Source organism: Pelophylax lessonae (genome assembly GCF_965119305.1).
Source record: "Pelophylax lessonae genome assembly, chromosome: 6".
In the NCBI taxonomy this organism is placed as follows: domain Eukaryota; kingdom Metazoa; phylum Chordata; class Amphibia; order Anura; family Ranidae; genus Pelophylax; species Pelophylax lessonae.
Genome location: NC_138773.1, coordinates 313128902 through 313150401, shown reverse-complemented (window position 1 = coordinate 313150401; position 21500 = coordinate 313128902). Strand labels below are relative to the sequence as shown.

At 42.1% G+C, this 21500-nt stretch overlaps 1 protein-coding gene across 4 annotated transcripts in view; it reads right to left on the bottom strand.

Annotated features, from left to right (window-relative positions):
* Positions 1-21500, bottom strand: part of BIN1 (bridging integrator 1) — a 197009-nt gene that overhangs the window by 5449 nt on the left and 170060 nt on the right. For 2 of the 4 annotated variants that reach the window (XM_082261054.1, XM_082261055.1), the window contains 2 exons: positions 3276-3344; positions 934-1044 (listed from right to left, as the gene is read on the bottom strand). In XM_082261054.1, coding sequence (XP_082117180.1) covers positions 934-1044; positions 3276-3344 — 180 coding nt within the window. Of the gene's footprint in view, positions 1-933; positions 1045-3275; positions 3345-6229; positions 6341-15534; positions 15559-20015; positions 20115-21500 lie in introns of all 4 variants that reach the window. The other 2 variants (XM_082261052.1, XM_082261053.1) reach the window with 2 other exon arrangements.

Here is a 21500-nt window from a genome sequence, read left to right as displayed (position 1 = left end):
AATTTCGAATAGAATAAATTGGATTTAGAATGGAATTAAATTCAAATGCAATTCAAATGGAATTGGATTTGATTTTCAAGACGAATTGAGTTAAATTCACCAGAATTCTGAAAATTTGAATCAATTTGAACAAAAAGAATTCTGAAATAGAAATAACCGAATTCAGCTAAACTATTTAATGTAAATAACAAATCAAAACCATTTTTTTTTCGTTCTGCACATGTCTGTTTGTATGGTTTAGGATAATGTGATCAAGCTCTTACCTGATTATATATATATATATATATATATATTTGTTTGTGAATTTACAATAAGTTCAGTTCCAGTTTGCACCTAAGCTAGTGTCGTCTGGGTGCACTATTCAGCTATAATACCTGGTTTCTGGTTCCAGCATGGAGAAAGCTGTATTTTGGCGGAGGCATCCATGCTGGGTGCCAGGTGGTCCGTTACAGTACAAATATGCATTTTTAATATTAGATTTTAGTGGGGTTTTGAATTTCTATTATTGTGTTTTAGTCACTTGCAATGTGACTTTAATCCTGCTAGAAAATCTTACTAGTGATTTCCCTAACATAGCCCCCCTTCCCCTTTGCATGTCAAAGCCCTCTCCTGTTCTGGAAGTCTATGCTGGCCCAGCTTCTCTGCCCCTCCACTCACCTCTGTTACAAAGTTGGAGTGTACAATTGTCTGAAATGTCTGCATCTTGTAACATCAAAAGTGCCCTTGTATGTCCATGTGCTTTATTTTATGCACATTTGCAATGGGTGCAGCTGAAACGCATGAATTAAATAATTTGGAGGGGTGTCCAAATACATTGGTCATATAGTGTACATAAATTAATTGGACTTTCATATTTGCTCTTCTTGGACCTCTAGAAAAAGGTTGTTGTCTAGTTCTGCAGGCCACAGTTTGTGTCACCATCTCTCTCCTTACCTTGTATATGTATCCAGGGGGCATGTTGGTCTTCGGGGGAGCGCTCTCCACTGTACCGTTCACGGTGGCGGGGAACGTCTCAACAACAACAGCTGGTAGTGAGCTGGGTTGCTGCAAGAATAATAAATACAAAATATAAAAGAAAGGTTTGCTACATGAGACTATTGTGATCAACATTAAGTGGAGTTCATTTGTGGCGTTCTTTCCTACTCTACATATTGCCAACTTTCTGACAACTCATCTGGGCTCAGCAGTCTCTATAGCCACTTAAAGACAAGACTTTTTCTGTTTAAATCAGTGTTTTTGCTAGAAAATTACTTAGAACCCCAAAACATTTTTTTTTTTTTTTTAGCAGAGACCCTAGAGAATAAAATGGCGGTCGTTGCAATATTTTATGTATTTGCGCAGCAGTCTTTTAAACCCAATTTGTGGGGGAAAAAATACACTTTAATTAAAAAAAATAAATAAATACAATATTTACCCCATTTTTTTTGTATAATGTGAAAGATGATGTTAAATAAATACCTAATATGTGATGCTTTAAAATTTCACACTCTTGGAATGTCGACAAATTACAGTACTAAGAAATCTCCTTAGACGGCACTTAATTTATTTTTACAGGTTACCTGTTTAAAGTTACAGATTGAATTATTGCTCTCGCTCTGACGCTCGCAGCGATACCTCATATGCGTGGTTTGAACACCATTTACATATGCTTGCACGACTTAAATATATGCCTTCACTTCTATGCGCGAGCACGGAGGGATGGAGCACTTCACTTATTTTGATTTATTTTTTTCACACTTTCCCTTTTTTTTTTTTTTATTTAACTTTTTTTTTTCACGCTGTCCCTTTATTTTTTTTCATCACTTTTATTCCTATTAAAAGGAATGTAAACATCCCTTGTAACAGAAATAAGGAGGATAGATCCTCTTATGGAGAGATCTCTCATTTACCTTTAAAAGCAAAAGATCAAAAAAAAAAAAATTTCTAAATTGCTGCTTTAACAAAAAAATGTAAATGAAACAAAACATTTTTCTACTATGGCCCAGGAACCAGAATCGACATCAGATGACGCTCTGGTCCTCCAAGGGCATAGAGATGAGTGGCAGGTATCTTGGCCTCACTCTTCTCCATACCCAGCTAATGGCAGCAGGAATGACCAAGAAGCAGTGGAGGGGGGGAATCCTTTCTGCCGCTTCTAAAAGTGATCCCGCAGCAAATCCGCCCACAGGATCACTTTTATCTGAAAAAGAATCGGCCATAGTAATAAAAAAATAATAAAAATACTGGGGTTAAGGCAGCTAGCTGCTACCATAATTCCTGGATTTAACGTTTAACAAATGACACATTTTTACTATGGGCTGGTTGGCAAGTGGCTAGTGTACACATTCCCAAACTTTTTACTCCAGAGGAACCCCTAAAATAATTTTCTGGTCTCAGAGGAAACCCTACTAAAACCATTGGGGGTGAATGACAAAAATGCCCATTAAATTACCGGTTAGTGGGTTTACCCCCCCCTTTTTTTTCTTCTTTTTCTTCCCATCCCCTTCCCCCCCTCCATGTCCTTCCTATCTTTCCCTTCTCCCTCTTGCCTTCCCTTTCCCCCCAGTCTGTTGTCCATTTCTTCCTACCGGCTATACGATACGCTAGTCACTACCTAGTGGGATCCCTCCCATCCATTGGCCGCTCTCAACCCCTAATATCCATACAACCTGGCTAACTGTATTTTATAAATGGTGCCGCTGTGGCACATGAGCCCTCCTTTGTATGATTTCAGGTGGCTCAGGAGTATGCTCCGTGTATCCTCCTACCTTTTGCGGCCCGACTACCGGTTTATGCTATTTACTCTGCATGGTTCCCACCGAAGCCTCATTGGTGTATAGCCTATTATGTTCGGTTTTGTTTTTGCGAAGCTCTTTTGTGCATATTGTTCTGATTTCTGTATGCTCCTTGTACACCCTGTATGATGTTCTTTATTTCTTTAATAAAATGTTTATGGATAAAAAAAAAAATTACCGGTTAGTAGGAAGAATGCCCCCCATTAAGACAGCTAAAAAGATCCTTGATATCATGCCGCTGGCTCTATCAAGTGGTGTTGGACCTGAAACCTTTCATCAGATGGGAGGACAATCAGCCACAGTTCAAGGAACCCTTAGCAACTTCTGGATGAACCCTGTTTGAGGCTGTTCTAGAGAGATTCCTCTGTTCCAAAAAATTGAGACATCTATACTGGGGTCCACCACTCCACCAACATTCACCACTCCACCAACATTCACCACTCCACCAACATTCCTTTATATTGGATGACCCTCTACAAAGTTCAGGAGAAATGGTCTTACGTTAGCATCCTTCTCTGCTGCTTTCACTTCTGCTTTCACTTCTTCCTCCTTCACAGCCGGTTCTGATTGCTGTAAATCAAAAATTGATTAACAATAATGTATTAAAATATCATGCAAATGTTCTAAGAGAAAAAAATAAAATTAATGGATTGACAATCAGGAAAGTCTGTTCCTTGTATTGGTGGCATGTTAGATGTTGGAGATTTCATGGACCGATAAAACACCTTCCAGGCTTGGGGTAAACAATTTAGAGCCAACATACCCAAAACTACGGATGTTCTTCTTAAAACATATCTGCCCACCAGGGCAAGGATTGGAACCCTTTAGGTATTTGTGAATTCTAATGGCATTCCAAATTCCAGAATACATTAAGGAACTGCAGTATTTCAGGCCATAAACCCCCAAAGAGAGCATATTGGATCTTCATAACCAACCACTGACATAAGACCTAGCAAAACCTTTGGCCAAAAAAGTTTCATTCAAAAAGTTTTCTATAAAACACAGCCTTTTTCCACTATAAAAACCATGCACTTACAAAGTGCACCTTAAATGGTGCCAGATAAAAAAAATTCTTCTAAACACAGCCAGGTATGTGGATAGGAGTGCCTACTGTACAGCGTTGGGGTGTCAAGTCACAACTAATGGTGCCACAACACACCACTAAATATTTATTTTTATATTCATTTTTTTTTTTATTTATTCATTCTCCAAAATGTAGAAAAATTTCGACTTTTGCAATGAATGAGCACAAAGATGGAGAAAAGACATGATTCTGGATAGGACATAGGTGGTACCAGGAGTAAATTATCTTAATATTGTTTCTAAATGTATGTTAAAGATTTTAAAGAATTCCATTTCTAAAATACGGTAACTGTAAAACACAAGTCACCATTCAGAGAAACTTCCCATTCAATATACATCTGTAAAAATGTTTGGAAGAATCAAAATTATAGGCATACAGGTGCATCCCATACAATTAGAGAATCAGCAAAAAGTAAATTTCAGTAATTCAATTCAAAAAGTAAAACTCGTATTTTATAAATTTGTGTTACACACAGAGTGAAATATTTCAAGCATTTTCTTTCAATTTTGATGATTATGGCTTACAGCTAGTGACAATTCAAAATTCATTATTTTTTACGTAAGACCAAAAGAAAAAAGGATTTTTAATACAGAAATGTTGGCTTAGTGAAAAGTATATCCATGTACAGTATAGGATGCACTCAATACTTGGTCAGGGGATCCTTTTGCATGAATTACTGCATCAATGCGGCGTGGCATGGAGGCAATCAGCCTGTGGCACTGTTGAGTAGTTATGGAAGCTCAGGGTGCTTTGATAGTGGCCTTCAGCGCGTCTGCATTGTTGGGTCTGGTGTCTAATCTTCCTCTTGCCAATACCCCACAGATTCTCTATGGGGTTTATATCAGGCGAGTTTGCTGGTCAATCAAGCACAGTGATACCATGATCATGTGACCAGGTATTGGTAGTTTTGGCAGTGTGGGCGGTGCCAAGTCCTGCTGGAAATTGAAATCGGCATCTCCATAAAGCTGGTCAGCAGAGGGAAGCATGAAGCGCTCTAGAATTTCCTGCTAGAGGGCTGCGCTGACTTTGGACTTGGGACACCAGCAGTGGACATGGCTCCCCAAATCATCACTGACTGTGGAAACTTCACACTGGACCTCATGCAACTTGGATTTTGTGCCTCTCCGCTCCTCCTCCAGACTCTGGCACCTTAATTTCCAAATTAAATGCAAAATGTTCCACAGTCAGTGATGATTTGGGGAGCCATGTCATCTGCTGGTGTTGGTCCACTGTGTTTTCAAGTCCAAAGTCAGCGCAGCCCTCTAGTAGGAAATTCTAGAGCACTTCATGCTTCCCTCTGCTGACCAGCTTTATGGAGATGCTGATTTCATTTTCCAGCAGGACTTGCCACCTGCCCACACTGCCAAAACTACCAATACCTGGTCACATGATCATGATATCACTGTGCTTGATTGCCCAGCAAACTCACCTGACCTAAACCCCATAGAGAATCTGTAGTATTGTCAAGAGAAAAATGAGACACCAGACCCAACAATGCAGATGAGCTGAAGGCCGCTATCAAAGCAACCTGGGCTTCCATAACACCTCAGCAGTGCCACAGGCTGATCGCCTCCATGCCACACCACATTGATGCAGTAATTCAAGCAAAAGAGCCCCGACCAAGTATTGAGTGCATCCTATACTGTACATGGACAGACTTTTCACTAAGCCAACATTTCTATATTAAATTTTTTTTTTTTTTTTTTTACTGGTCTTCGGTAATATTCAAATTTTCCGAGATACTGAATTTTGGGTTTTCACTAGCTGTAAGCCATAATCCTCAAAATTAAAATAAAGAAATGCTTTAAATATATCACTTTGTGTGTAACGCATCTATATAAAATATATGAGTTTCAATTTTTAAATTGAATTACTGAAAAAAAAAAAATTAACTTTTTGATATTCTAATTTTATGAAATGCACCTGTATAAAGGTCATCATAAATATCAGCTTTTACTAACATATGTATTTGGTAGATCCAAACATACTGGAACACCATGCCACTAATATGGCGGTACTAAGTGGATGGTATACATAAAAATTGTGGTCTGGTTTGTGAACCCCTTACAGTACTAAATGCAGAAAACTAATGCAGCCATCACATCTAAGAATTGGTAAGCTGTAAGTATAAAAGATTTCTTCGAGTTTAATACCGCTTTAAGTACATATTCTGTGTAATTAAGCCAGCTTTTTCTTCTTACTCGCCATTGTTTGTTTTGCTACTACCTGGGCAATCTACTGTACAGCTGCTGAGAACTACATCATCCAGCTGGTCCTAGCAAGGAATGCTGGGTAATGCTGCAAGCATCGTCAGATGAACAAAAGTTGCAAAGGTCATTTGTTGGTGCCCAAGATGCCAAGATTTACTTACTTGGGCAGCCTCGGTGGGCTCGGGCTCACTTGGCCACTCCACGGCAAAAGTGGAGTCAGTGGCGGTATCGCTGGGGCCCTGGTCCATGCCGCCAGGAACAGACGACTCCGGCTGGCAGCCAGGGAAGACAAAAGGAGGAGGAGTATGGCAGAAGGGAAAGTGACGGGGTATGACCAGGGTGAGGGGTAAGAAGAGACACAAGGTGAAAAAGATGAAAAGACATTACAGTACAGCATGTGCCCTGCACTCCATCCTCCTAGCACAGACCTCGGAGAAAAACACAGACCTCTTTCTCAAACCTTTTTTTTTTGCAAATTAGCTGTTATTTTGGCACAAGGAATAAAATAATCCAATGACCTAAGGTGCAAAAAAAAATTCATTTAGGGATACAGATCACATTTTAAAGCCTAATTGAATTTTTCATTTAAATTGTCTGGATACATTCCAGGAGCATCAAAACAAAAAGAGGTGCTTTACAGTTGTTTTCCTTTGAAAAATAGGCACGTCCTGAGTAGAAAAGCCTGCCCATGCCAACATGCTGTAGAGAAGGGACCCCTAAACTTTTCGCTGCCAGAACCATTGTTTGCATTTCTTGCACACTTTTAAAAAAAAAATAATTTTAGGCCTAAAAAAATTACATAAAACCTCTAAACCTTATTTTCTGAAAGCAGACACCCCAGAGAATAAAATAGTGGTAGTTCCAAATTTTTATGTCACTTGATATCACAGCAAAGGTCTAGGAAACACAAATGGCACTTTTCCACTGCAAGTACCGGCTAGTACCGGCTCGGCTCTACTCGGCCCTGCTTGGCCCGGTTTGCTTTTCCACTGCTGGTACCGCATGGTATAGGGTCGGAACGGTTCGGTACGGTACGGTATAGGTTTGCTTTTCCACTAAAGTAGTACTAAGTTAAGTGGGTGGGATAACAACGGGGTGGGTGGGATTCTCTGACCAATCAGTGGCTAGTAGTGACTGCATGCAAAGGATTGTGGGATATGGTACCAGTTTGGTACCTTTTGGAACCACAATCGAGTAGGTACTGTTTTTTCAGAGCCGTACCGTACCGTTCGGTTCCATGCAGTGGAAAAGCAAACCTATACCGTACCGTACCGAACCGTTCCGACCCTATACCATGCGGTACCAGCAGTGGAAAAGCACAAAAGGGTGCCGAACCGGTACGGTTCCATGCAGTGGAAAAGCGCCTAAAATGTAAGTAAAAAAAAAAAAAACAAACTAAAGTGAATTTTAGGGTAAACAAATGCAATAGCTACCCAAATTTTTGGTAAAATATAGAATATAAGGTTGCACAGAGTAAACACACTGCCTGGCCAAAAAAAAAAAAAAAAAAGAAGAAGTCGCCACCTGGAATTAACTAAGCAACTAACTAAACTAAGCATGCAGTATCTCTCCTTTTGGATAGTTACTGGATGTGCCCAAAGAATGAGGTCAGCGGACTACCTGAATATACTGAATGACCAGATATTTATCTTCCCTAATGGCACGGGCATATTCCAAGATGACAATGCCAGGATTCATCGGGGGGTAAAAAAATGTGAAAGAGTGGTTCAGGGAGCATGAGACATCATTTTCACACATGGATTGGTCACCACAAAGTCCAGAACCTAACCCAGAGGTCTTCAAACTATGGCCCTCCCGTTGTTCAGGAACTACAATTCCCATCATGCCTAGTCATGTCTGTGAATATCAGAGTTTTACAATGCCTCATGGGATGTGTAGTTCTGCAACAGCTGGAGGGCCGTAGTTCCCTGACCTAACCCCATTGAGAATCTTTGGGGATGTGCTGGAGAAGGCTTTGCGCAGTGGTCCGACTCTCCCATCATCAATACAAAATCCTGGTGAAAAATGAATGCAACACTGGACAGAATCTTGCGACATTACAGAAGTTTCTCGAAACAACGCCACAGCGAACGCGTGTCGTAATCAAAGCTAAAGGCCATCCAACGAAATATTAGAGTGTGACCTTTTTTTTTGGTGGCGACTTTTTGGCCAGGCAGTATAGATACCCAACATGTCAAACCTTTGTGTGTGCCTGTGAAATGGTGTCAATCTTTTACTACCCTATGTTTTCTATAGGCGACGCTTTAAAAGCCCCCTATAGGCATCAGTTTAGTGTTACAGAGAAGGTCCTGTGTTCGAATTATTGCTCTCACTCCAGCGCACATGGTGATAGGTGTATTACAATCTACATTTTTAGACGCAGGTGCCCCCGACGCATGAGTTTAATTTTATTTGGTAGGGGACAGGTACTCTTTAATGAGACAAAGCGCTTTTGGCCATACTTCTCCTGTGGATCACAGGCGTACACTTTTTTCTCCACTCTGGCTGACATGACAGAGCTGGGTACAGGCTCTGAAAAGAGCCTGAGAATAATGTCTGGATCCACCTAGATGCCTGAATGGTAGCTAACTCAGCCTCAGCACACAGCCTAGAGCCTGAGCCAGCCGCTCCCACCCCCTCCACAGTCCGGCACTCCAGTGAGTGCTGGAGGGGCAGAGCACAGTGTGGTGACTGAGAACTGAGCAATCAGCGGTCTTTGATCGCTCAGTTCTCTATGTAAAGCTGGCGGGGGACAGCTGCAGCATCGGGTCGAAGCTGCGGCCATCTAGGGGAGTATGTAGGTTTTTGTTTTTTTTTATTCCTGCACTTGTTTTTTTAACATACCTGTGGAAGCAGTGATCTCGCTACAGAGGTCCAAAAACACATCCCCCCCCCCTGTTGAGTCAAAGGTAGAAATCTCCAATCAGCAAAGCCTACACTCCCTGCTGTTTCAGACCTATAGCTCTCCTATAAGAAAAGCTAATTTATGGTACTTGCTGATTGGAGAGCCCTAGCTCTGAATCAGTAGGAGGGTTGTCTGACCGCTGCAGAGAGACCACTACGACAACACTGTTGCATGCTGGCCAGGGACAGGCTATTCTACTCAGGTTGCGACTTTTTGCTAAAGAAAACCACCTATAAAGCCTGGTACACACTCTTTCCGCTGGGTTGAAGAAAAAAAAGCTGTCAGCTCTGGTTGGAGTCCCTGTACTAATGACCCCATGTTAGTACAGCAATCTCTCCCACTGAGCTGTTGTGTTCTGACAGGGGGAAGGCCCCACCGGCACTCTCCGGTCAGAGCTCTCAGTCATTGGCTGAGGGTGCTGATCGGGAGCAGGTCAACTGCTGGTTTTCCAGCATGCGCATCCGACAGGCCAGCTTCTGACAGACCAGCTGGCATACACACGGGCCGAAGGTCGGATGGTTTTTATTGCTATGCCCAGAGTTGTCCGGCATTTGGCCCGTGTGTACAGGAATTAATATATTGCATACCCTTTGATGCACCTGCAATTTAATGATCTTTCTCATGACAACTGCAGAGATGATAACTGTGGAGAGACATGGAATCATTTATCATTTTCAGGGTTGTCCTTTTTTCACTTATTTCTGCAATAATGCACCCGCGTCTAAAGCCGATTACACATGACTTGGTTTATTTTTTTTCACCTAGCCAATGGGCAGTATCAAAACAAATTGAGCAGATTTCCCCATTCCCACATTCAAGGTAGATGGGGGAATCCTCCCCGCTATGTCATTGTATTCTACAGCAGGACCCCGCCATCCCAATACAGCCTATTGAATTGCATGCGTGAATGAATAGAAATTTTCCAACAACCACATTCATGCAAAAATGGTCACGGATTGACTTCTCATGAACGGGAAAGGCCATCTGTGGATGTAAATTCAGTTGGTTCCTGCTGAACCGGCCAAATTTCGATCCACGTATGGCCAGCTGAAGACTACCCTGCTGCACATTTTCACTGCAGACCAAACCACATTGTCACCCTTTTAAGGGAAGTGGGAAAATTACAAATCTACTGGCAGCATCAACAGGTAATAATGATATGTTGTAGAAGGACTGTAAATACTGTATGTATATATACTGTATGTAATTTCTGGAGTTTTGCCATGGTTGCACCTCAACACAAGGATTGATTTCCCTTCAGGCCCACTTTCCACAACAAACTGTCCTACCGACTAGATACAGTTGTGCTATCCTTACCTACAATTCACTTTTTATAAACTTGTAAAATAATGTATAACTGCCTACTAAATGGTCAATAAATTGAGCAATGTGTTCCAGAAGAACTGGCAATTAAGCCAAGAAAGCTGGCCATACTATAAATGTAAACTTCACCATATTACAGCTAAAGTCATTCATCGTAAAATACCAGAAAGAATACCTTGAAAGAGTTCACAGCATTTGCAAAGTTTTTGTTTTAGCAGCAAAGACCAAATTCATGTTTTTCAAGCATGTTTTTTATTTTTTTTAATGCAAGCGTTTTTTCCCTATGTAGCTGGGTCGGTATCATTTTTAACAATCTGGTTTGTAGCCAAGATAGAGTTTCTAATAGTAGGTAAAAAATCCTACAAAACAATGGCCAAGTCTTCACAGCTTTAGATCAGGTCATCTCCAAACTGCGGCCAGTTTCTGCCGTCTATCTCCAAACTGCGGCCCTTTTCTGCCATCTATATAGACCCTGGGACATGATTCCTCCAACTGACACCATCGATAGGGCACTATTCCTCCCACTGATACCAATGATGGAGCACTATACCTCCCATTGACACCATGGATGAGGCACCATATTTCGACTTGATACCAACTATGGGGCATCTTCCTGCTAAAACCAACAATCCTCCTGTTCCTCCTGTTCCTCCTGTTATAGCCAGTAATGGGACAGTGTTTACTCCCAATGATGCCGGGACACTCCCCCTAAAGCCTAAAGGACAGTAAACTGGCCCTTTGTTTAAAAAGTTTGGAGACCCCTGTACTAGATAATCAACATCATTCATTAGCATTAATAGTTTTGGGGTTATCTGCAACACGACATGGCGTCTATCACCACCATATAGGTGTGCGGTTAGACAATGCTAATTCAATCATGTTTAATTAGGTCTTGTCTGAGGTTATCCAACACCCCCCATCCTTCTCGTCTTTCTGGGAACGTGGCCAAACCACTGCTAAGATCTGTCTGGCAGAGCACAATATTTATTTTGGTTGGGTGAAAAGATAATTATGTGAGATGCATGTTGCGTAAAGGTTCAGAACCTTGCTAATTTAGGGAGCTGTAAATAATCAACGCAATTTAATTACACAGCCCAATGTCAACGTGCCAGAATAGGTCTCCTTATTTTTTATTTTAAAATCTGCAATGTTAAATTTCATTCCACCAAAAATGCGTATTTCAAATTTTCAAGAGGCATTAGAATCAATTCACTGAGATGGAAGAGTTTCTAAAAATGTATCTACCTGAAGCGGTTCTTTAGGAATTTAGATTGTGACCTGGGACTTTCCCCAGAGATGAATGATTGGACAGCGGTCTGGACCACGACCAAATCTTCTGTCCAAAACATGAATGCATTGGAAGTTAACTATAAAGTCCAGACCCGTTGGTACTTTGTCCCCACCGGAATCTCTAAGTTCGTCCCACGTTACTCACCGACCTGTTTTTAAGGCTGTGCAGACAATGGCATGCATCTCTACAGGAAGAATGACCCTTACATTGGTAGTCAGTAGGAAGAATGTTCCTTACATTGGTAGTCAGAATGCCACCCTTACAGACCGCTAAAATATAATTGGTGTCATGCTGCTGGCTCTGCCCCAGAACTGTACAAACATCATCAGATGGGAGATCAATTAGGCACAGCTCAAGGAACTCCTAGCAAGCTTGAGGAATCCTAGGGTTCAATGGCTTGTTTAAACCATCATTTAAAGGGCTTTTTTGGCACTCATCAAGGTGGATGGAGCATTAAGATCTTCTTCTGTAACAAAGATTTCCCAATGTGCAATGCTAACTGGTCCCATATCTAAAGAGGTTCTTGAGCCCCATAACTTCAGATCTGTCTTCTCACTTACATTCAAGGAATCTGACTAGATGCACTTGTGACATTCCAGATAAATCAGTTACAAAAACACATCCAGTGAATACAATTCCTGTAAAGCCATCAAGAGATGAGGAATGCACGCTTTGGAGGACTATGAATCGGGAGTCTTAATGCTAAAATCAACAATGCTTTGAGCAGTAAAAAACTTCCAGAAAGCGGCTTAGGAAGTCCGATCAGTGATCACCATATAATAAAGTTGATGGCTCAACATGGCTAGATCATCTGTCCCATTCAATTCTTGTCCCAAGTGACCACCAGCCACCATGGGACAGGAAAAATGTCCCCCCAAAATGAGATATGGCAGCAAACCTGACAATATGACGGCAACCCATCTCCATTCTTTTACAAACAAAAGAGGATTAAAGCTGAACTCCGGCCTTCCCTTCAGTCTTGCACAGTTGTACAGGCTCCTTTCCTGTACTGAAATTGCTCACTATGGTTTTATTGCTCACTGAGGTTCTCAAAATGTGCATTACCTAGTTATAAGCAAGTACTGTACGATAGAGCCCGTCTCATTTCCTGGCTGGAGGTTATTCAGCATCATCTAGGATAGGGATCTTCAAACTTTCTAAACAAAGGGCCAGTCTATTGTCCATTAGACTTTAGGAGGGTCAGTGGCAGTATAAAATGCCAGTGTTAGTAAGAGTAACAATGCCCCAGACTTGGTGGTCAGTGGGAGTAAAAAAATTATATAGCACCTGTGGTCAGTAGGAGGAGGAATAGTGCCCCATCATTGGCATCAGTGGGAGGAATAGTGCCCCATCATTGGTATCAGTGGGAGGAATAGTGCCCCATCATTGGTATTAGTGGGAGGAATAGTGCCCCATCATTGGTATCAGTGGGAGGAATAGTGCCCCATCATTGGCATCAGTGGGAGGAATAGTGCCCCATCATTGGCATCAGTGGGAGGAATAGTGCCCCATCATTGGTATCAGTGGGAAGAATAGTGCCCCATCATTGGCATCCGTGGGAGGAATAGTGCCCCATCATTTGTATCAGTGGGAGGAATAGTGCCCCATTATTGGCATCAGTGGGAGGAACAGTGCCCCATCATTGGTATCAGTGGGAGGAATAGTGCCCCATCATTGGTATCAGTGGGAGGAATAGTGCCCCATCATTGGTATCAGTGGGAGGAATAGTGCCCCATCATTGGCATCAGTGGGAGGAATAGTGCCCCATCATTGGCATCAGTGGAGGGAATAGTGCCCCATCATTGGTATCAGTGGGAGGAATAGTGCCCCATCATTGGTATCCGTGGGAGGAATAGTGCCCCGTCATTGGTATCAGTGGGAGGAATAGTGCCCCATCATTGGCATCAGTGGGAGGAATAGTGCCCCATCATTGGTATCAGTGGGAGGAATAGTGCCCCATCATTGGTATCAGTGGGAAGAGTAGTGCCCCATCATTGGTATCAGTGCCCCATTATTGGCATCAGTGGGTGGAATAGTGCCCCATCATTGGTGTCAGTGGGAGGAATAGTGCCCCATCATTGGCATCAGTGGGAGGAACAGTGCCCCATCATTGGTATTAGTGGGAGGAATAGTGCACCATCATTGGTGTCAGTGGGAGGAATAGTGCCCCATCATTGGCGTCAGTGGGAGGAATAGTGCCCCATCATTGGTATTAGTGGGAGGAATAGTGCACCATCATTGGTGTCAGTGGGAGGAATAGTGCCCCATCATTGGCGTCAGTGGGAGGAAGAATAATCATCATTGGCGCCAGTGGGAGAAACGGTGTCCCATAATTGGCGCCAGTGGGAGAAACAGTGCCCCATCATTGGCGCCAGTGTGAGTGTGGGGTGGGTGGAACGGTGCACCATCATTGACACCAGTGTGGGGGGGGGGGTAGGGAATGGCTCTAAAATGTTGGCTATCTTCACAAGCCGAGGTTTGTTATTAATATTACAATGAGATCCTAAAAATGGCAGAAGGCCGAGCGGGTTGACCTCAGCCAGCGGACTTTACATGGTTGTGGACAAAATAACCAGCAAACGTGTAAATAAAAGGAACCCTGTAACATTATAGGCATGGAAGCTCCTGTTTCTGACCTCTCCTCTCTCTCTGACCAGTCCTGTTGATCCAGCGGTTCAATACTCTTGGTCAATGATCGAGAACAAGCATGAAGAGTTAGAGATCGGACTTTGCTGGCACCATGCTAGTCAGCCAGTGTCTGAGATTGTACTGAAGCCAGAGACAGCCAGGCAGATAGCAATCTTGAAGAAGAACATCTAGAGCTGCTTTTTTTAAACTTTTGCTCAAAAAAAATTCTACTTTCCCCTTTAGTCTAGCCTTAGTGATTAAAGCAAGACTACACTGCATCTGAGGACCACAAACTGAAAACGCTATTAAAAATAATATAAAATAAATCGAGTAAGTAGAATGTACCTTCCTATCTATTTACTAATGATAGCAGCATCATAATTACAAAATAGTTCATGTTGATTGAGAGAGTGAAGTTCCTCTTTAAGACAAATGTATGAGACTACAGGCTGAAGTGAAGGAGACAAGATGGAGTTAGATGCTATACAGGATGAACAATGGTCAGATCCAGGACTTTTTTCCCAGTAGGAACACAGTTCCGGCACCTCCAGAATTGAATTTATGTAATAGCAAGGGGTGCTGGAGGGTCTATGGATTTCTGGGGAATCTATTGTTGCTGGGGGGAATCTATTTTTTGTGGAGGAAGGGGTCTATTGTTGGGGAGATCTTCTGTTGCTGGAGACGGATCCTATGTTGCTGGAGACGGATCCTATGTTGCTGGGAGGTATCTACTGTTCAGGGAGGGGTCTTTGTTGTTGGCTGCTTGAGAATCAATTGATGCCGGCTGCTGGGGAATCTTTTGTTACTGGAGGGGGATCTACTTTTGCAGCGGGTCCATTGTTGTTGGGGCGGTCCACTGTTGCGGATGGGAAACCTTTTTTGCATGGGGTCAATTGTTGCTGGCTGTTGGGAGTCCATTGTTTTTTGGGATGGATCTATTGTCACTGGGGTAGATCTACTGTATTATACTGCCTTTCTGGTTATCAATAACAAGTTCCATACAAAAAAACTTTGCACCACAAAATGATACTTGATTCTGTATTCTCTATAAGGGGTAGTACTGGGAGGTAGGGCTGGAACCAAGGAACGGTGCTCAGAGGTGGGTAGGGGCGGAGTTAAGGGGTGACTCGGAAGGGAGGAGTTCCTGCACTTTGTCAGTGGGCAAATGTACAAAATCAGCAGGGGGATCAAATACCTTTTTCCCCTCACTGTATTCTCTGAGAAAAAAAGCCCCGGTCAGATCCAATTACTGTTCTGGTCATAATGTTCAGTAATCAGCAAGACACAACACGGGTATGTTAGTGAGTTAGTTTCCTTACCTCCCACAGATCCCAAGGTAGCGACTAATCGCAGCAAGGATGAAAAAACAACAAGCTTAGGTTTACATCACTGACACAACTAAAACTAAAAATGCAATCCAAAAAAAGTCACAATTCGAATTGTAGAACAATCTTACTTGAAAAGCACACAATCCCATAATTATCTATTATAGTCCCTCCATATCCAGGTGCCCCCTCTGTACAGGTCTGTCCTGACCTGCTGATATACTCCAAAAAGATCCTCCATTAACCTCCCTGGTGGTCTGATTATGTCAGGATTTCTGTGCTAAAAGCGTTACATTGTTTTGCATGGAAATCGGTTTTATATTTTAAAACTCACCTTCCCCCTGCGATCCCCCGCCGTCTTCCCGCCGTCCTCCCACTTTGTGCTCGGCCGATGCCAGGACCGGTCTTCCGGTTCCCTTCCCTGCGAGCATTGCGACGCAGGGGGGTGGAACCGGCAGCAAATTTCAAAAATGTAAATACACCAAATGACACGATACAAAGCTGTGATCCTAACGGATTACACTGTATCATCCCATCTCACCACAGGATTTCACCTGGTGACTTTTCCAGTGCCCTGCCTGTGCTTTTCCAGTTCTTTGTGCCTGGAAAATTGAGAACGACCATGGCGTCCAAAAAAGCTATTTTTTTGCGCAAAATCGCTTTTAGACAAACTGGAAAACAGCGACAGCGAAATGGAGTTACTTGAAGAACTGAGCGATAGCGATTGGTGGGAAAATTGGTCATCAGGTACGGAAAGTGAGGACAGCGACGATTCTGATGTCTCTTTCTGGCACATCGCTTGTGGAATTTGGGAAGATTATCAAATGATTCTTCAGAATTTCCAACGGATCGATGTGCCAGAAAGACATCAGAATCGTCGCTGTCCTCACTTTCCGTACCTGATGACGAATTTTCCCACGAATCGCTATCGCTCAGTTCTTCAAGTAACTCAGTTTCGCTGTCGCTGTTTTCCAGTTTGTCTAAAAGCGCAAAAAAAAAATTGTTTTTTTGGACGCCATGGTCGTTCTCAATTTTCCAGGCACAAAGAACTGGAAAAGCACCGGCAGGGCACTGGAAAAGTCACCAGGTGAAATCCTGTGGTGAAATGGGATGATACAGTGTAATCCGTTAGGATCACAGCTTTCTATCATCTCATTGGTGTATTTACATTTTTTAAATTGCCGCCAGCTCCACCCCCCTGCGTCGCAACGCTCGCAGGGAAGGGAACCCGGAAGACAGGTGCCGCCATCTGCCGAGCACAGAGCGGGAGGACAGCGGAAGGATGGCTGGAGGACGGCGGGGGATCGCAGGGAAGGGGAGTGTGATTCTGGGGTAATCCCGAGTGCGGCTCGGGGTTACCGCTTTTGGTACTGAAAATGAACCCCAAACCACACTCCGGAATACCGCAAAGGAGGTTAAACAGTTTATTTTAAACAGTCACTGATGCGTTTCACTCTGCTGGGCTGTTGAAGACTAAGCAGAATACAGGGTGAAACGCGTCATGGAACTCAAAGATGGTGATGTGACTTCTTAGAATGATACAACGGAGTGGGGATATCGGAATGCAGAGCATGTATCTTTTTGGAGTAGGAGGTCTTCATTGAATTGTATGACATAATGAAGGTGGAGAGAGCAAGAGCTCATCTCCCCACAATACTGTAAGAGTGACTAGCGGCTTGAAAAAGGTACCATAACCCTTTGTGAGAGCAATTGTGCCATGCTTTAATTTAACTGTACTAGTTAAACTTTTTAAATTGAAACCTGTCCTAAACAATCTTTTTTCCTCTGGCACCATCAATAACCAAAGGGTTCGTTCACCGTTACCAAAAAAACTACCTATGCAGATAAGGCATGCCTGTACGTGAGCAGCTAGCTAGTCTGCCACTAGGTGTCTGTTTACAGAAAGCAGTGTCATCAGGTGCTAGAGCCCTTTTAGTTCGAGCCCTCCTGTAGTGAGGTCATGGGTGAGTTGGTGCCCATACACAAGTCAGGTTGGAAGGAGCCCTAGTTCAGTTGGGGCATTGGGAGGAAGAGACCCCACCATTAGGCAGATGTAGCCAGCAAGTGGAGGCCCTGGACAGGGCTGGAGAGAAGTAGACCTGCACCCAGAAGAGCCAGGTGTAGAATTCCTGACCCTTATGGAGGTGGGGGCTTGGGTGGGTTGCAAAAAGGCCTTATAGGCCTGGCCAGGAGTTCGCTGAGTAAGGCTCTTCCTCTGGAGGGTCCTGGGAAAGGTGTGCCCATGGAGGAAGTGGCTGCAGAGATTCCATCTCAGCCAGTACTAATGATCCTGGATGCAGAGTTTAAGGGAAGATGGCTTACCAAAAGTGCTACATAATGCCTTCACATTTAACTACTGCAGACCATCCACTAAATATGACTGACAATAGACGGTCAAGTGAACCCCCGGATAGTATGTTGGTGTGATGTGACCGTTTGTGCTATTTTTCAAGTTCCATCATCAAGTGCAGCAACCCGATCTTTGTGTGGACATTCCTTCCTTTGGGGATATACAGGTTAAGGGCCGGGAATGTCGGGAGAAGTCCTCTGGCATGGAATGGGCTCAAGATGGCGGAGGGTTAAAGCCATAAGCGAGAGGGTCGCAGTTCTAGGAGGAGAGGAAGCAGGGCAGGGGCTTGTGTTCGTAGCACCAAGTCTAGCCATTTGCAACAACCCCCCCCCCCCCCCCCGTCATGTAGATAAAAACAACTGTGCAGCTTTGACTAATATTGGCTAATGCCTGTGCTATAGTTGTGCACCAACTATGGACCTTCTGAAGCCTGGCTAAAAAACTTCCAGAGGTGGCATCATCCCATTCTGCCTTGTTGCTAAGACATTGCTAAGATACTCCCAGCTGTTATTGTTCATCCCCACCATCACAGGACTCATGCACATGTGTGGTCCTCCGTCACAGCATTGCTGAGCTCAGAGCTACTGCAGTGGGGGAAGAAAAAGCACACGTGTAGGGACCTAAATCGGCTGGGGAGCGTCTTAGCAACATCCTAGTAACAAGGAAGGACAGGACGATGCCATCTCTGGGAGTTTTTCAGCCAGGGTTCTGGAGGTGCATAGATGGCCTACACCTAAAGCAACTGCATTATTTAACTTTGGTCAAAGCTGCACAATTTATATATCCAGGCACCCCTTACCTGCACAGGCAGTTATGTGGTAAAAGTGAACTCTTTATTTTTTAATAGGAAAAAAACCAAAAAAAACACTTAAAGTGTATCTAAAGCCAAAACTTTTTCTTCTATTTTTGAGTAGGGCCGGGAAGGGCAAGAAACTCTGCCAGGTTTTATTGTTCTCAAAAACACAACAAGCGCCAGACCAAATGATGAGAATCTAAAGGAGCTTTAACAAGTCATCAAATGATCACAAAAACAAAAAAACTAATAAAAAAAAAAAAAAAAAAACACGTTTGCATAAAACACGTTTGCAAAAAAAAAGGCAAAAACAAGGTAAAATTCGCATCAAATCATATAAAAAAAAAAATACTATTGGTCTATGATCAACCAAAATACATCAATCCATATAAAAACTAGGAAAAAAAATGATATAAATTTTATATATATATATATATATATATATATATATATATATATATATATATATATATATAAATAATCCTCAAATGAATAAACACACACATACATATGTATTTTATTTTCCTTAAATAAATAACACACACACATATATGTATATTTTTTCCCCTTAAATAAATATATAAACATATATATATATATATATATATATATATATACATACACATACACATACATACATACACATATATTTCTCCCCTTAAACAAATAACACACACACATTTTTTTTCCTTGAATAAATAACACACACACACACACATAGATATATATCTATATCTTTATCTATCACATATACACACACACATATTTTTTTTTTTTTTCTTACAAGCGTCATCTTGTTAAAAAAAATGAATAATCAATTCTGAATATGAACCAATAGTTTTTATATGAATTGATGGACACTAGGACTTTTGACCTTTTTATATAAATGGATGTGGACAATGAATTTTAATTTTGAGGATTCGTCACGAGAACGTAAACAGAAGGGAATATTGCAATGGGGAAAACTAGCATTAAGAAGAGATTACTTCACTTAGAGAGGTGTGTACTCATCCTGCTGTATTTATGGTACAGGAGCAGGAAGATAAAATATCATCAATAGAGTAATAGGATAAAAAAAAAAAAAAAAACTGATGGGTAAAAACCAGTTTTGGCTTTGGATTTACTTTAATAAACCTAAAAACTCAAGTGCTGACAAATGGGGATTATAGGATATACAACTAGTTACCACTGAAAGCTAGGGACAGAAATTTTCAAGGCTAGCCCCTGGAAACCATGAACCAGTTCCACCATGAGCTATTCACTGATAAGTACAACATAGTGAATATCTAAGCAACTTATAACCCCCGCAAATATGGAAAAACCCAAACACACCTGAGATGTAGCAGCAGTTGAACTGGAGTCCGGTTTGAGAGGGTCAAAATCCAGGTCTAGTAGGCTGGGCTCCTGCACTGGGGGCCATGCAGCCTCAAACTTGGTAGCACAGAGAAAAAGGTTAGTGGGAATGTTAGATAGAACGTTATGGGGGTAGGAACATAAGCGCAATGCAGAACCGCTCTTGCTACTGGTGAAGACAGAAGAACCAAGGGGCCATCATCCTCTAGTAAACCAAGGATGATATACAAAAACCAGAGGAAAAAAAGTTCAACAAAAAAGTGGATAATTGGTCTTGGTGGCCAACAAACCTGACCAGTCTCTATGGAACAGTTTTCCACTTTTTTGGAGACGTTTCTCTCCAGTTTCCATAAGCCCCATCAAAACACTACATACTACTTCAGCAACACAAATCCAGCAAAACATCCTCCTAATGACATTAACCTGAGAGCTAAGATATATCGATGACATTTGTGAGATTTAACAAGTATGTACGTAGTATTTAAAAAGTGACACATGAAGTACATCTTTGCAGTACATGCACATTTCCCCATGTTTTATCACTTAAAGGCCCTGAAAGTACAGAAAAATACCTGCTGATCTGCCAGACATGCATTAGGCTTCCAATTTCTTGCTGTAGTCAGAGTGGTGTCAGCCCTGTCCAATGTCTTTTGATAAACTACTCAACCACTCTCAGATCTCCACAGCATAAAGACTAGTCATTCTGTAGTCCAAGGTAAGAACTAGGAGGGCTCTTTGAGAACACAGGAAGTGCACAAAGAACCGGACAGATCAACAGTTTTTTTTTTGCACTTAACATATATAAGAAAATTCTTCCAATGGAATATTTAACAGACCAAAGGGAGCAAATCAGAGAAGTTCATTATTGGGGTTTACATACACTTTAATAATTGTAAATTTAAATACACTTTAATAATTGTAAATTTAATAGAGCTGCGAATAGCCACCCAAGGTTTGCAGAAGAGGATTGTTTTTGTTGCATTTTTATTAAATCCCACTTTTGTCTTTACTCTCAGTTGTAATCTATTAAACCTTCGGATTTCGTATACAAGACAGTGAAATGTGCATCAAACACTGACACAGAGCCACAAGTAGTTAAAAGAGTTTTATATATAATGTTACTTGACTTGTTCCCACAGCCAAACTGAGCATTGTCTTGCAGTCCCTAATACAGACCTACTGTAATCTTTCATCCTATGTTCTTCACTACTGATTGGGCCATACTAGCTCACCAGATTTCCTCCTTCAATCTTCAGTATTCAGTTTATACAGTAGACAATGCATGTAAGCATCATGGTGCCATGAAAATAGTGGACTGAACTGGGGAAGACTTGCCAGCACTTATTGTGTATATAGAAGTCTACTCTCCTCCACTAGCACTATGCAGAACCTGGTAGCAAACCCAATGATCTGTACCTTGGCAAAGGTCTTGTGATTTAGGCAAGGACCCATCATTATGTAATC